Here is a 16312-nt window from a genome sequence, read left to right on the forward strand (position 1 = left end):
AAGGTTGTGAATCCAGTCATAGCCTGACACGAAGAATTGTAGCGAACCACTGCTTAACAAATGGATACGCATGGCGGGCGTAGATAGCCTACTTGAAACTAGGGAATCGACTATCATACAAGGAGGTGACATTGCATTTGGCTGTCCAGTGAATTGATCAAATGAATTAGTTTACTAGCTATGAACTACATTTGTGAGCAAAATAGGACTAGCTAATCTACCATATGGGCAAGCATAAGTCGAGATGGAAATCAGAAATCGAATCTATCGAGGCAATAGAGACGGCAACTAGTTAGAACTGGCACTGTAGACCGGGGTTTCCGTAGCAAACTGCCAGGCTAAACTACCAGACCCAACATGAGGATTCCTCCCCGGGGGGATAGCGCGGCAGCATATGCTTCAACCCAAGTCGGCAAAACGGACCTAGGTGGGGAGCAAAAGGGCCAATAAGCCGAACGGGACACCGGTGAGTTGACCGAGGAGTTTTGTGCGGAGACTGCGGGCGTATACTCGAGACATTTTTGGCGTGTGTCTGACTGGTTGTGGTTCTCGTTAGGGCAATTTGCAGCTTAAAAGCAACAAAAGTCCCGGCCAGCCCTGCCGAACAGCTAGTCACGTGCCTTTCTCTCCACTTGCCGAATGCTGCTCCCGGGCGTGTGGGGAACCACGCAGAATCTAAGCCAGTCAACGTCTCTCCCATGACCAGACATGACCAGACAATGGGCCTTGCAGTTCGGAATCAACGACGGCAGGTGAAATCATCGAGACCAGTGCACAGGTGGTGGTGGTCCCCACACCCTCGCCAGCGTTGCCATTGCTGACTGTTCTCCATAACCCGGCAATTTACCACACCTGATTGGCTTGCCCCAGTCTAATGCCTTGCACCTCCCCACGATTCAACCGATCCTCAATGCCGTGGCTGCTCGCCGTCACTTCCAACAGCCTCCATTCGGCCCGCTTACCCCGGCTTGCTCACGATTATATATGAAGTAGCCATGGCCCTCGATCTTTTCGTTCTTCAGATCGTTACAACCGTGCAAGGGAATTTTGTAAATTATCTTCACATCCCTGGTTGATTCTGCTGCACGCTTTGCGACGATCCGTCTCCTTCGCGCATAGCTTCCATCCTCTCTCCCCACATACATTCTTGTCCGTCAACATGGTCCAAGAGTCCTATGACATCGTCATCGTCGGCGCCGGCCCGGTCGGTCTGCTCCTCTCCCTGTGCATGTCCCGATGGGGCTACAAGGTGAGGCACATTGACAACCGCCCGGTGCCGACCGCTACTGGTCGCGCGGACGGTATTCAACCCCGTTCGAACGAGATTCTGCGCAACCTGGGCCTGAAGCGCGCCATCATGGCCTACGAGCCCGCCAAGGTGTACGATGTTGCCTTCTGGGACCCCAAGAGCGACGGCACCGGCATTTCTCGCACCGGTAGCTGGCCCAGCTGCCCTCGCTTCATTGATACCCGCTACCCATTCACCACACTTGTTCACCAGGGCAAGATCGAGCGCGTTTTCTTGGACGAAATCGAGAAGGCTGGAACCCGCGTCGAGCGTCCATGGACTATCGTTGGCTTCAAGAACGACGGCGCCGACGCCGAGTACCCCGTTGAAGTCAACCTGAAGTCACTCGACACCAACGTTATCGAGAACGTCCGCACCAAGTACCTGTTCAGTGGTGAGGGTGCTCGCAGCTTTGTCCGTGAGCAGCTTGGCATCAAGATCCGCCACAAGGACCCCATCTCTTACGTCTGGGGTGTCATGGACGGCGTTGTCCGCACCAATTTCCCCGATATCGAGACCAAGTGCACCATCCACTCCGATGCTGGTTCCATCATGGTCATCCCCCGTGAGGACAACATGGTCCGCCTCTACGTTCAAATCGCCTCCTCCACCGACCCCGACTTCGACCCTCGGAAGACCGCCACCGCCGAGGAGATCCAGCAGACCGCTAAGAACATCCTGAAGCCCTACTGGGTCGAGTGGGATCGTGTTGAGTGGTTCTCTGTCTACCCCATTGGTCAGGGTATTGCTGAGAAGTACACCCTTGACGAGCGCGTGTTCATGGGTGGTGATGCCTGCCACACCCACAGCCCCAAGGCTGGTCAGGGTATGAACACTGCCTTCCACGATGCCCTCAACATGGCCTGGAAGATCCACGCCGTCGAGAGCGGCCTCGCTGAGCGCTCCACCCTGAGCACCTACGAGAGCGAGCGCAAGGACATTGCCGAGACCCTCCTGAACTTTGACGCCAAGTACGCCGCTCTGTTCTCCAAGCGCCGCCCTAATGCTGGCGAGATCTCTGCTAGCAAGGCTGTCTCCACTGGCGGTGACGCCGAGGAAGATGAGTTCGTCAAGACCTTCAAGTCCTCTTGCGAGTTCACCAGCGGATACGGAGTCGCCTACAAGCCCAACGTGTTCAACTGGGACGCTAGCCACCCCGCCAAGTCTGCTCTGTTCAACATCCCCGGTGTCCGCTTGACTGCTGGCCGTGCCTTCACCCCCACCATGGTGACCCGCCTTGCCGATGCCAACTTTGTCGAGCTGGAGCAGGAGGTCCCCGTCAACGGATCCTTCCGCATCTACGTCTTTGCTGGTAACCAGAACAAGACCAAGAAGGCCATTGCCGACTTCGCTGCCAACCTTGAGAAGGAGCGCTCGTTCCTGTCTGCCTACCGCCGCTCTGACATTGCTAATGTCTCCTTCTTCGAGCGCCACAACCCCCACTCCAAGCTCTTCACCCTCTCCGTCATCTATGCCGGCGCCAAGAACGAGATCGATGTCGAGTCCATCCCCCAGGTCCTGCGCGACTACCACCACCACCTGTACGCCGACGACCTCCCCGATGTCCGCGTTCCCACGGCCAGCTTCGCTGCCCACGAGAAGCTCGGCATTGATGCCGAGAAGGGTGGTGTTGTGGTTACCCGCCCTGACAGCCACGTTGCCTGCACTGTGCAGCTGGTTGAGGGCTCTGGCACCGTTGATGCTCTTAACGAGTACTTCAACTCGTTCTCGACCAAGGCTCTTGGTCAGGACTCTCAGGCCAGCCGTCTGTAAAGGCTTGGCTTGATTGATTGATATACGCGTCATGTTTTGTATATTTTAGATTTGGATTGTATATATCTTATTTTTGATCGTTCTCTGTTGAGCGACTGCTTTGTGCATGATTGGCGTTATTTTTTCTTTTTTCTTGATTACTTCAATCAATAGACAATCCTCAGTCAAATTTTCCGAACACATTCTAAACGTCATTGTAAAATCGTGTGCCTCTTGGTAGAGCTTGAATCAACCGGCCTTCCCACTATGGTGGTCACATGCCAAGACTGATCTATTTTCCGTCTCCACCCCGCATCATCAGAAACCTGCGCCTTAAGCTCAAAGCTCATACCGCGACTTTCCGCTACCAAAAAAATACATCCGCTCAAAATCTAACAACATGCTTACTCTCACACTCAAGGCTGAACTGGAAGGGTGAGTAGAAGGCACCGGCTGATTCTGCGTTTTTGCCCGCATCCAGACCTTACCCCTCGCACCCCGCCAAAGAATCCTCTGTGACATGCGGGCACATTGATTCGAAAGACAAATCTGAAATCTGGCAGTGACTAACCTGTTGGAATAGTGTCACCGGCTTGCAGCCGACTGATACGGAGGAGAACCCATACTTTTACACCTTCAGAGTGCAATGTACCTCCTGTCGCGAGACGCACCCCAACTTTGTCAGCTTCAATCGCTTTGTAGGGGCACCCCATCCATCTTGCTTCAACTCCTTAAGACTATGTACTGACTGAGACTGCAATTACAGGAACTGCACGAGATCCCCGGTAGCCGGGGCGAGGCAAACTTCGTGTGGAAGTGCCGCCTGTGCACGGTAAGATGCCCATTGCACATTCTTGCTGTCAATACACATGGCTAATCCCCACGTCTAGAAAACCCACTCTGCTTCCATCACTGCTGGCCCTCACATCTACGACGCTGAGGAGAAGAAGAAGGCCCAGAAGATCATCGAGATTGACTGCCGTGGTCTGGAGTTCACCGAGTTCAAGCCTGACGTAAGTCCATCGATCCCTGTCTGCACTGTTTTCTTTGTTTCTCATTCTTTTTCTGTATAGGGCGAGTGGGAGGCTAAGGGTGTTGAGTCTTCAACTCCTTTCACCGGTATTGAACTCGGCGAGGGTGAATGGTATGACTATGACGAGAAGGCTGGTGAGGAGGTTAGCATCAAGGAGCTGACCTGGAGTATTGGACGGTCGTGATCTGCTTTTGATATTCGAGGGGGTGATTCGTATTGGCTGGAGAGCTGTGCTTATCACAGGTGCCCTTTTGGATGGGAGCTGCTTCAACGAGATCTTTCTCTATAGCTACGACGAACTTTTATTGTATTACTACTGGGTGTGTGCGCGCATGGGGCTGACTGGGGATGGGTGGGAGGGGGGTTGATGGTGGTCAATAAGACTGTGGTTTCCAGTCACAAAGCGACATATTAGGACAGCATGCCAAATATCTATCAATTGTAGAATCGTAGTCTTGTTTAGCTCCATCAAGGCGTGCATCGCGTGAAAGTTAGAAGGCGGTGAGCATATACAAGTGCTGATTGGCTCAAGCCCACAATCCCGACCAGCTCACATTTTCGCGGTGCAACCGACTCCGAGATCCAGTCAGTCCAGTTCCACGCGCGACCATCACGACCAGCTCGAGCATCTACAAGCTTCATCGCTCGGCTCGTTCTACTCCCCCTCTCCTCACACATATCCGGTTCCGCGCACGGTCGCAGACCACCGACACCCCTCATCACCATGAGTGTACGTCCAGTCCACCCTGTTCCTACTCCGCGCCTGTCGACAAGCTTCAAGATGGCTTGATCAAATTTCTCAGACCCTGGCATTGTGATCACAGAGCACTGGCTGATAATTGTTTACAGTTCCAACCCGTCAACCCTCGGCCATTCTTGCAGGCCCGGTACGTGACCTCCCCACGCCCCCGGGACTTCGCTTTACCAAGCTCGCTCGAGCGTGCTTCCGAACATTACACACGATATTACCCATCAATGGAATATTTACTGACCTTATTATACAGAGTCGGCACCGAACTCGTCATCCGCCTGAAGTGGGGTCAGACCGAGTACAAGGGCACACTGGAGAGCATCGACTCCTACATGAACGTCCTGCTGCGCGATACGGAGGAATACATTGACGGCAAGCACACTGGTACCCTTGGTCTGGTGCTGATTCGGTGCGTACAGCTCTCCTCGGGATATGTTATGGGGCATTGGTCTGCAGAACTGGTGTGGAACCCTGGTTTACTGACATGAGTTGTTTCGCTTACAGGTGTAACAACATCCTCTGGATGGGCTCGGCAGACGGCGTCGAGATGACGGATCTTGGGTTAAAATAAACGTTGATATGAAGATTGGGAGACTGGTTGGTGACCGCATGTGTGCGATGAGCCGTCAGAGTCAGGGTCTCCAGCCTCGTCGTTGCGGGATCGAATATGATTCCATGGTTGATAGAAACCGACTGTTTCTCGGCGCGGATTTGACAACGACCTGAGGGCCCCCAGCAACGACTGAGGATTGTTTGCACAGATGAGGAGTCCCGCTTGACAGAGGGAGTGTGATGTGGAGTGGAGGCGACAATGATTTACCTGACTGGGCTTTCTATTGAAGTCCCATGCCTGAACCAGGACCTTGTCGCTGTTGTTTTTTTTTTTTGTTTGCTTTTACTTTTCGATTCACGAGGCGTTTTTGATGGTTTCTCCGAAATATTGCATGGTAACTGGCCAAAATCGAATCAATGTCTTTTGACACGCACATCTTATTCTGTGTATTGGACGAGTATATCGTCGGTGGTGGCTAATTCATATCAGGTGCCTGGCGCCATTCGACTCCCCCCATTCAAAGCGCTCGACCTATGATGTTCATTGTATACGTAGTAATCAGTAGATCCCGTCGCAAGGGCAGTCGTCAGAAGTGACACGGAGTAGTTCTCCATTAAGGCCGTTGAATATCAAGGAGGGGCACACAGTCGTCAAGTGGCGCATGCAGCACCATAGCCACCCTCGACAATGCATATATACCGGAAAATGTCTGGCAACCCTTGGCGTTCTCCTTCCATTCTAGTGCTCACCTCCTCGCCGCTTTTGCTCACTGAGTAGAATTGAGCACGCCCCTGATCAGCCTGAGCGGGTCAGTGATCATTACGTAATCAGGTTCACTGAGCCCGATCCGAGCATCATGATTTGCTCACTGAGCATGAGCACGGCCTCCCTGATCTGATCACTGAGCCTGACCTGAGCAATCCCAGATTTGCTTACTAATCTCCTCCCGAGAGGCGATCTGAGTAAGCAGGCTCAATAAAACGCAACAAGCTAGCCCGACCCCTTGTACAGCTTTTCCCTTTCAGTCACAGAGCGGGCATCGTAAATTTGCCACTTCCTTGGCGATCCTTGCCATTGTAAACAGGATGTATTTAGTGAAAATCGTTCAATTCGCTGATTACAATTATTGTAGATCTAATACTCCTAGGAGCATTCTCCGTGCCCGATACTTGGCCACGCTTGGGGAACTCTGGAGGCAATTTTGGATTTTCTAGACAAACTTCGCATTTTCTTTGATTTTGATTGGATACTTTCAGATCTCTCTATAAAAATTCAGATACCCTTCTATGATCACCTACTACTAAGATGAAGACCTTTCGGGGTTTTGATGCCATACTATTCTCGCCAGATTAGGTAGCAATAAACGGAAGTAAGACCTGCTATTCGCATGACCAAACTCTTGCTCCTGGGAGCGTCAATATGTTACATCTTCACGATAGCTGAATCAAAATAATCTGTCTGTTCGGGCGAGATATTATCATAGGCTCCTGGGAGCTTAAGTCTGACCAATGCTGCCTTGTCTTAATGAACATAGATCTGAACAAGGCTCCCTACACCGATGCCCTTTAAACAATGAACTTATCTAACAGTGAAAGTGAGTGTAATACTAATCATGCTTACCAGCCCTGAAATCCCCTTGACATTCTTTTTCTAGATACAGGGAAAGCAGTATATGTTCAAGCTCATCTTCCAGCAAGCAGCACAAACTGACTCGTTATTCGACTCAACAAGTTCACAATTGATTCAAGCTGACTCGGCTCAGAGTATGCGAAGCAAGGCTTTTCGAGAGTCTCAAGTACCAAGACCATGAGCTCTTTCACTTCAGACAGCCGATCCAAGTCTTTTTGCAGCGTTTCCACCGCCATTTTATAGTCCAAAAAGCGAGTGGCAGTGGCCAATCTCGTTTCTGGCCCAATAAGACCGACCATTTCTGCACGAATATTGCTCAGGTCAAGCGTTGTGTCCAACCCAGCGATATTGTCGAGTAGGGAATTCGCAAGCATCACTAATACCGGAACATGGTCATTCTGAAGCCGGTTCTTTGCATCAAGCAGATGGCGTGCCTTCTTAGGTGTGAGAACCTCGGGCTCATCCAAAATGGTGAGTTTTCCATCCAATAATTGGAAGTTGACCCGGTAAACATTTTCCATTTCGGCTGCCTTTTGGCCAAGATCAACGGCGGCCATGTAGAGGTCTTCTGCTTGCACTGCCGATGACGAGTCGAATTTTGGTTTCTCCAGGCTCCCTATTCGATATGTCTCCATTTTACTGCGGGTTGAAGGATTCGTCAAATGGCCGACGGCCTTCAAGCTGTCTGTGATGTCTTGACCACTACACAATGCGATCACGGTATCTCCTCCTGGATGCCTCTGCATTAATGTGCTTGTGTCGTAAACACCCTCTTTGGCCGAGAACCAGTAACCGGTCTCTTGTGAGTTGTGCTTTATGAGCTGGGACATAAAGATTTTGCTGGAACTGGCCGAGGGTTTGAATAATGTTCATCTGGGTCATGATATTTACGTTCGAGACGTGCGTTCTCCAATTCTTGGTCAACCTCTTGCCAAGGCTCGGTCTTGCGCTTGCGACCTAGACCATTGATAGTAGTACTTCGACCAATTCCGGATCATCAGAAGCGGCAACATATCTCGGGACGGAAACTTCCGTGATAGCTTCGAGAAATTGGCGCCAATGAATAGGATACATAGCCCGAACAATTTGAGCTTCTTTACCAATACCCATCTTGTACTCCGATCGCCCGGTAAACTCATCCATCATGTGAAAGAATGGATGGGCTGTACCAGCCGCCCCAACCACACCCTTCACCCAAGGAATCCCCAAATTCGCCACGGTGAGTGTCCATAAGATAGGATCAATATGCGAGCTCTGGGACCTGTTCGCGTGGAGCTTAACGAGAGTTTTGGTAATATCTTTCAAGAGAGGGTGTAGACTTCGTATTGCGTCTTTGATCGAAGAGGAATCACGAGCCAAGACTGATCTTTGGGCCTCGATGATCTGATGTAGAATCGGTATTGCCTTCGCACTCATTTCAATCATTATTCCAATGAAAGTACGCTCTTCTATTGTACCAACGGTTGGAATGAGTATCTCCAAGTTCTCGAGCGTCACGCTACTGTGTGATAAAGCTGATGATGTGAAATTGGCTACCACTCCGTCAATGTAAGTTAAAGCTGGACCTGGTCGCCCAAGTCTTTTACAGACAATAGTCCACGGGATCTCAAGTGACGGAGGCAGTATGTCGCTGTGTCTGTCATATTTCAAAGTAAGAGGCTCGCTTCCTTCCATGGGGACAAACACATGGGCCGTCATTCCTAGAATGCTGGCGGCCCGTTGGAGGTAAATTTCGGGTAGAGCTTCTGAAGATGCGTCGAGCAAAGGCATCTCAGTAACTGCTTTTCGGACAGACTGAGCCTGGACCAACCGAGGTAGGTCGGCAGTAAGTTGGTCCCATACTGAATGCGAAGGTGGAAATGCCTTCATTGTCTCGAGAGGCATAAATGCTGCCTCTTTGGAGAGGAAACCCGCATTTTCGTGTCCATTGCGACGATTTGTCCGCTCTGCCTCTTCAATGACTTTCTCACAGGGAGGTGAGATAGCTGGTGTCTGGAGTAAAATGTTATCACATGGCTCATTGAAATAGATTATTGCGACGCGGTGCACACGTACCTTCGCTGTCGCTAAATGTAAACAAATGAAGAGGAAGGTAATGAGAAAAGCCAAGAACACGCCGCAAAGTGACGAGGAATCGTAGGTAGAACCAAAAATGGTAGTGGAATTACCGATTGGTAGAATGGGTAATGCGCCGACAGAAAACATGACTCATGCGTTGTGCAGCGATGTCTTGAGGATCCTGCCAAGCTCACGATGGACCGTATCGACCTGCCTGATTCAAACTTTGACAGAAGCAAAAACAAGTCTAAGTCAGTGCATCGGGATTCAGAGTGGTATTTATGTCCACTACTAGTGCAGATGCTAGTCTTACAGGCAGGCCTAGGCCGAAGAAAATTGTAGATTGCGGAAAGCTTTTTTAAATCAGAATCCTCCTACTTTGCCCCAACCCTTTAGCCTATGACATTCATTTGGTTTGTACATGGTCTTAACAGCAAGTCCAGCTAGAGAGAGTGGAACTGCTACGAATCTTTTCTTTACGATTCGATGCCATTGTAATTAATTTACACATGAGCATAATGACACAAGGGGAAGATGGGTAAGGGCTGTCTACAATTTAGTGAACTCTGCGCCAATTTCATTGAGCAAAGTCTCATGATCCTTGCTGTAAGTGTCACCAACTCTGTCAATCACTTCACGCACCCAAGGCCCACGAGGATTGAACGAAGCCTTAAAGGGCAGGGCCCGCATAACCAGACCATAGGTGCATGCAAGGGGGTCAATGTCGATGGGTTCGCCTGTTTCCTCAGACAGACCAGCCTTGATGTCGAATGACCATAGCAGTTGGGCGACCACAATCCAAATAGCATTACGTGCAAAATAACGACCAGGGCAGGTTCGCCTTCCATAGCCGAAGGCGGCTGCGGGTAGGGCTTTGAGCGTTTTGCCGTCCTCCTCGAGCCAACGATCCGGGACGAAATCGTCCGGGTCTGCGCCAAACAATGCCTCTTCCCGGGAGATTGTCCAAACATTGGGTACAATGACGGATCCCTTGGGAATGGTATATCCATTGTAGACTGTCTCCTCCCTGTTCAGGTGAGGGACGCCCTCAGGGCCAGCAGGCCGCCAACGGAATATTTCTTCGACAATAGCGGCAATGTACGGCAGGTTGGGCTTGTCCTCCGAGACTGGGAGTCGGTCGCGCCCGACAACGGCATCTAGTTCCTCGCGTGCCTTGACGATAAAGCTCTGGCCTTGCGTGACGCAAGCCACTACGAGCCAGATCAAACTGTCAGTAGTGCCGTCCAGTGCTGCATCGATCATAGTACCAAGCTCGAAGGCCAACTCCTCCAAGGGCATGTCGAGGTTATCTTTCTCGACAGTCTTCTGGAGATGCTTTGATATATTCCAGGCATCCGATTCCACTCCTCGTTTAAAGTTTTGGTGGCGTAGATGATGCTTGCCCTGGTAGTGGTTCTCAGCCTTAGCCTTCCATGGAGCTAAAAAACCTGGAAGATTGTTGAGCACAGGGAACTGGTCAACAATATGCGATCCAACCTGGATAAATTCGGAGAACTCCTCGTTGAATTTTATAACGGCGCAAAGACCTGGGTCATTGTAGCCTTTGACGCGGAAGCCATATAGCAAGGTATGAATGATGCTAGCAACCGCACGTTGAAAGTGTCCTTGAACATCAGTCCCAGCGCCACCCGCATTCTCTAGGAGATCGTGCATTAATTGCTGAGATTCTAGAGTCTGAATGGGAAGATAGGCGGCTGCCGGCGTCGCATTCAAGACTGAGACCTGTAACCTTTGATGTTGACGAAATTGCTCGGTGTAATTCATCATGAGAATGTTGAGCCCTTTCAAGGCCAACTCTGTCGCCAACTTCAATTTGAATTAGCTCATATTACATGCACGAGGTAAAGCAACAGAGTCTTACAAAAAGGCGAGGTCGGTCTGAAAATATGGATCCACGCTTCGCTAGGAGCTCGTGGGCAACTTCAGACGTAGACAAAATGATGACCGGCTGTCCAAGCATGTTGACATGAACGATGGGTCCATACTGCTTGCTCCATTCGCGATATGTCCTCCAGCCGTGGGATTTGGGTGCTTGGTGGACATTGCCAATGATCGGCAATGGCTTTGGGCCTGGTGGTAATGGTAAAGAAGATGTTGATTTACGACACGTTATAATGTACACGCCCACCAGCAGCCCAAATATGGCGATGAGTGTTGTCGAGTACATACTGATTCGAATTGGAAGAATAACCAACCAGATTCAGAGTGTCGGGGATGGAAGCGGGCTTATCACAGGCTTCCCGTCGGGAGCAGTTTCGTGACCTTCGAAGAAACCTTATCGTCGAGACTGCGGGTGCCACTTGTCGGGGATCAACAGAGCTAATTAGGTGGAGACGGGTGGAAATCAAGATGGCGGCGGGGGTTTGTTGTTTTTCCAGGCAGATGCCACATGTTACCGATGCTAAGCGATGGAACCGCGACACTGCGCAATAATCAACAACGGCTGTGTGCCTAGCTTGTGTGGAGTTGGGGGCCACAATACGATCTCGTTCGCTAGGATTAATGTCCGGTGGCTGGATCTAATCCGGTTCCGCTCAGGGCAAGTGGCCGTGGCCCGCCGACTGGCAGGAACCGAGGTGGCTCGTCTGGCACAGTGGATTTGATGGCAAGCCCCACGAGCTTGTTTCTACTGATCTTCTCTTTTCAGGGAGTGTATAGCTGGCCTCTGGTGGGACGTTTTCGTGAGTTGGCCGAGGGTGGAGCATGGACGGGTACAGGCCGTGCATCAGTGCCATCTAGCGGCTTATTATGTACTCCGTACAGTACCCTATCACTTAATTGTTCAATTGGGCCATTTGGGGTAAATCTTTCTGGATCTTAGCTCTCCGTAAATCCTGTGTTTTGGAAACGCTACTTACTAGTAAACGCTAATAATTTGATGAGTTTCCAAATGTATGAAATACAGTCCGGTATCGAGGTGGGACGCTCCACATGAACAATTATCTGAGAGGGTACTGTATTGTTGCCACTACAGCACAACCTAAACTAGCTTACTAGCCTGTTGTTGGTAGGGAGCCCGAGCTCTCATTTCAGCGACCGTCGGTGGGACTTTCAACTGAAACACCGGCTGAATTTTCTTTTCTCGACTACCACGAGGTCGCCCATAAATAGTTGGGAGTTGGGGACTCGACATTCAGAAAAGTGTTGCGAACACAGACCGGAACCCACAACAATGCCGTCACTAGCAATCAGACCGGTACGTGGCCAGCTGGAGCCGTGTCTCAGGACGCTGCTAATGCCGCCAGAAACACGATACGGCGTGCGGGATAGCCAAGTGCCCCGTGGAAGTTTTGGACTTGGTTTTGGAGTTGCTCTCCTCTGACGACTGGCGCGAACTGTGTCTCGTGAACCGACCGTTTCGCGCGTTAGCCGAGCCACTGCTCTACTCAAAGATTCACTGGTCTTGGAAGATCCTTGAAGATCCTCCTCCAATAGTCCAATTTTTACGCACTGTCACACAGAGGCCTGAACTGGGCGCACATGTCCTCGATATCCGACTGGATGGCCGGTCTGTTGCGCGGGCTGCAAATCCTAAACATGCATACAACTCATCTATTCCATTAATTCCGGTCTCGGGAGCCGCGCTAGACGGAGGATTGGAATTTATTGAGAAGACTAGGGTCCCGTATCGTGACACTTGGCAAGACCAATTACGCAAAGAAGTCGCCGAAGCTATCGTTGCGCTGCTCCTAGCACAACTCCCAAATCTCAGATCGCTAATACTTGGCCCTATCTTCACACAACGGACTGAACTAATTAGTATGATGTTCCGCTTAGCTATCTGTGAACTAGAAGGGTATGTGTTACCGAAATTTTCCTATCTCAAGGAAGTGTCGATTCAGTCTTATGATGGATGGGATTGGGTGCTGCGAAGAGAAAACGTGCGAAAAACACCCGATTTTCTGCCTCTTTTTTACCTACCGAGAATTGAAACCCTATCAATCCCAATACGAAGCTCGCTTGTATTCAAGTGGCCGACCACATATCTACCTAATTCAGCAACGCTCAAATCCCTTCAGTTACAGTGTATCCGAGAAGCACACCTCATCGATATACTCAAAGCCACGCCAAACCTTGAGAAATTGAGCTGGATGTGGTTCCATGACAACATGTTTAGTGACGATTTCGATACCCCGGTCGTCGATTTAAATCAGATCGCGGTCGCATTATCTTATGCTCCGCCTACTTTAACAGAGATCAATATTTCAGCCGACTGTCAAACGGATGTGATGGTATATCCCGGTCTCTCCACCAAGGGATCACTCCAAACCCTTTCCAATTTACACAGTGTCAAATCACTGCAAATTCCACTAGTCTTTCTGGTTGGCTTCGCCCAAGACACTACAAAATTATTGCAGGATAAAATGCCAAGAAACATCGAGCACTTGACGCTGGGTTACGACTTATCGGAGTTTTACAATACCTTGTCAGAAAAATACCCCGATTGGGAGTGGGAGGATTCGGCAGTTTTCGGGTTACTCAAATCTTGGTTGGAAGATTGGAATTCATGGACTCCGTGTCTGCGCGGGATTCATTGATAATCGAAGACGTTCACGGAATCATGGGCATATGGGACCCAGAATTGATGCGCCAGGCTACTGACTTGGGTATTCAGACTGGAATTTATCTTGAAGCCTCAGAACGGAAAATAGATGGGTCTATCGTGCCTCGAAATCTAAATTGAGGATGCGGCCTATCAGGCCTGCTTTCACTCATGAGCAAGACGAGGATAAGCACTCATGAGAGTAATGCATTGAAACCGTTCGTGTATGCTATTTTGTGGCTCCCGATACCTCACATTCTTAACAAATCAGAGGGTATTACACGACTTTATCCGTTCTTCCCCTCACACTGATCACATCCCAAAGTATACTCGAGCTCATGATGGCGTCCAGATTTTTCAGTGGTCTGATTTGTGGTAGGACTTCCGCATACTTGAATTGGCCAACGGTATCCTGTCCTCCCGCCAGAGTTTTCAGATCATAGGACTCATCGGCGATTTTTGTATCCATTACGGTCAACTTCTCTTGTGATACAAACAAATTGCATCCCCATTTGTCCTGTCATCAATGTCAGTATATTGAATTTCCTTTGAAAAGTTGTGGAAGCCAATTGATGCTCACGATGATGTTTGTTCCACAAGGAGGTGTCTTTGTGAGACCACCGTTGCCCCTCAGAACTGCCCCGACTCTTGCATCGGGTGTAAATGACGTTAATGATATAATCGGTTTGCAGAATAACAGAATTTCGTCCAGGTCGCCCCATTATCATTAGATTCGGCGATTGCTAATCCAGCAGCGTTGCGGGGATATGGCGGTGTGCTCCAGTGAAAAGGCAAACGGCGGACAGACGAGTAAATAACCTTTAGGGAATCTTTGGAGTTCGTGAGTGGCACCATGCAACCGGTAAAGACTCCCTCACTATCATAAGGCTGGTCGGGAACTAAAGCGGGCGTGGTGGAGGGTGTCCAGGAAACGAGGTCTCTGCTGGTGAGATGACCCCATGACATAGAGCCCCAATTAGTGCTATGTGGATTGCCTGGATAATGTTAGTGTAAACCACCTACGGTGCCGGAAATACCTACATTGATAGAAGACATGATATAGGCCCGTGGCCGGATCATACCCAGGCGCACAAGGATCGTTGATCCAGAAGCCAGCCGTGAAATACAGAGAGGGCCTAGTGTAATCGGAGGCCATTCTTGTTGCATTTCAGATCAAACTATTATCAAACCTACTATATATATGCCGCTCTATATACGCCGCTCTTGCTGCTATGGCTCATCAAGGCCGAGCTCGGCAGCTCAGCTTGTGTGTATCGCGGAGTCCCGGACTTCTCCCGCCTAAGGCTAATCTCGGTAGGTACCAAGCGTCGCGGAGTAGCGCTAGGGCTCCGCGAGACTATAGGTTCGCTATCTAAATATATTCTAGGTTATAACGTTTAACTTTATTGCAGATCCAGGTAGAAAATAGATACTATTGCTATCGTTGTCTCTAAATATGCCTGACTGAAATCGGTTTGAAAGCACTTTCAGTGAATCGACTAATTATACGGCCCGGCTTAGGAATTATGCCTTATATTCTAACGAGAGAGATACCTGCTTTCAAATACAAGGAAATTACTTACGCTATAATAGGAGAAGTCAACATGAGTGGGTGCATAAGCCCCCATGTGAGCTATCGAATTTGACAGAATGCGACGGAACGTACACGTGACGACGATCTTCAACGATTGACATCAACAACTTGCACACATGACGAAAGAGCTTTAACACTCTATTTCTCCTGATTTTTATAAGATTCTATTCTAACGTATTACCTCGATTTTATGAAGTTATAAATACTGCCTGTTTTCTATAGCTAAATTGAATCAAGTCTGACACTCTTTTCATTTATATAAGAGACTAAGGCCTCCTTGATAGTGTAGCTCTAGTCTAATACTGTATATTGCCTACCTAACTACTACCTGTTAAGACTGCCGACCCTCTTTCCTGTAGATAGTTATTCTTCTATGATTGTGGGTTCTTGGCTGAATCGCACAATCACAATCCTGACGTTCTACGATTAGACCGTCCGACCCGACCTGACCTTATCAAGAGAGAGCTCTAGGCCCATCTGATTGTGTAGTAGTCTAATACTGTACGCTGCCTACCTGACTACTATCAATCTAATACTGCCGACCCCCCTCCCTCTATCGCTTAACCTGACCTGTACGATTCTTCGCCAATCGTATACTGATTTGACCAACCGTGCACACTCGCTTGCTTGTGCACGCAGAAGGATTTATGCCGACCCTGTAAATCCGACAACAGATTATGTTGCAGAGGTTTCTAACTATTCGGCCTAAAGTCGCTTTCTTATAAAAGCACTGAGTCTTCTAAGTTAAGCAGTTTCGTAAATATATAGCGGGCGAATTGTACGTTCCGAGCGCACAGAAAAAAGCCCTGAAGTCTCTTAGGCAGTTACCGTTAGGTCTAGGTCCAGGGAAGTAGAGCGATAAGAAGCTGAATAGTGCGTGACATTATACAGTAGCCGTGTTAAGGGTGTAAGGTCGGTTTATTCCTTATATAGTCCGTAACTAGCTGATTTATTTGTTTCTTAGCAAAAATAAAAGCTGTCTTATATAGTCACCGCAGCTAAGGTGTAGTAGTAGAGAGCCAATAAGGGCCGACGCCTGTAGTATAGCAGAAAAACACACTGCACGAATACCATCATAGTAATGTTCTCT

General features: G+C 49.5%; 7 protein-coding genes across 7 annotated transcripts; 4 read left to right on the forward strand and 3 right to left on the reverse strand.

Annotated features, from left to right (window-relative positions):
- Window positions 1-1159: 1159 nt before the first annotated feature.
- Window positions 1160-3061, forward strand: N7473_004954 (putative FAD monooxygenase; the record flags this gene model as incomplete). The annotated part of the gene is made up of 1 exon (XM_057150894.1): window positions 1160-3061. One exon carries the CDS (start codon window positions 1160-1162, stop codon window positions 3059-3061), a length of 1902 nt encoding a protein of 633 aa, XP_057011004.1.
- Window positions 3062-3359: 298 nt separating this feature from the next.
- Window positions 3360-4421, forward strand: N7473_004955 (CXXC motif containing zinc binding protein). Its single transcript, XM_057150895.1, has 5 exons — window positions 3360-3475; window positions 3624-3738; window positions 3807-3872; window positions 3931-4053; window positions 4114-4421. Exons 1-5 carry the CDS (start codon window positions 3441-3443, stop codon window positions 4255-4257), a joined length of 483 nt encoding a protein of 160 aa, XP_057011005.1. The 5' UTR covers window positions 3360-3440; the 3' UTR covers window positions 4258-4421.
- Window positions 4422-4655: 234 nt separating this feature from the next.
- N7473_004956 (small nuclear ribonucleoprotein F) lies at window positions 4656-5851 on the forward strand. The gene is made up of 4 exons (XM_057150896.1): window positions 4656-4803; window positions 4923-4960; window positions 5078-5233; window positions 5329-5851. The coding sequence occupies exons 1-4, from the start codon at window positions 4798-4800 to the stop codon at window positions 5393-5395; spliced, it is 267 nt and encodes an 88-aa protein (XP_057011006.1). The 5' UTR covers window positions 4656-4797; the 3' UTR covers window positions 5396-5851.
- A 1208-nt stretch (window positions 5852-7059) lies between these two features.
- On the reverse strand, window positions 7060-9211 carry N7473_004957 (uncharacterized protein; the record flags this gene model as incomplete). The annotated part of the gene is made up of 3 exons (XM_057150897.1): window positions 7060-7827; window positions 7985-8998; window positions 9062-9211. 3 exons carry the CDS (start codon window positions 9209-9211, stop codon window positions 7060-7062), a joined length of 1932 nt encoding a protein of 643 aa, XP_057011007.1.
- Window positions 9212-9613: 402 nt separating this feature from the next.
- On the reverse strand, window positions 9614-11252 carry N7473_004958 (cytochrome P450; the record flags this gene model as incomplete). Its single annotated transcript, XM_057150898.1, has 2 exons — window positions 9614-10891; window positions 10947-11252. The coding sequence occupies 2 exons, from the start codon at window positions 11250-11252 to the stop codon at window positions 9614-9616; spliced, it is 1584 nt and encodes a 527-aa protein (XP_057011008.1).
- A 1005-nt stretch (window positions 11253-12257) lies between these two features.
- Window positions 12258-13623, forward strand: N7473_004959 (uncharacterized protein; the record flags this gene model as incomplete). The annotated part of the gene is made up of 2 exons (XM_057150899.1): window positions 12258-12281; window positions 12331-13623. The coding sequence occupies 2 exons, from the start codon at window positions 12258-12260 to the stop codon at window positions 13621-13623; spliced, it is 1317 nt and encodes a 438-aa protein (XP_057011009.1).
- Window positions 13624-13905: 282 nt separating this feature from the next.
- On the reverse strand, window positions 13906-14097 carry N7473_004960 (uncharacterized protein; the record flags this gene model as incomplete). The annotated part of the gene is made up of 1 exon (XM_057150900.1): window positions 13906-14097. The coding sequence occupies one exon, from the start codon at window positions 14095-14097 to the stop codon at window positions 13906-13908; it is 192 nt and encodes a 63-aa protein (XP_057011010.1).
- Window positions 14098-16312: the final 2215 nt, after the last annotated feature.

Source organism: Penicillium subrubescens, assembly GCF_028828155.1.
Source record: "Penicillium subrubescens strain IBT 31985 chromosome Unknown utg000003l_segment0_segment0, whole genome shotgun sequence".
In the NCBI taxonomy this organism is placed as follows: Eukaryota; Fungi; Ascomycota; class Eurotiomycetes; order Eurotiales; family Aspergillaceae; genus Penicillium; species Penicillium subrubescens.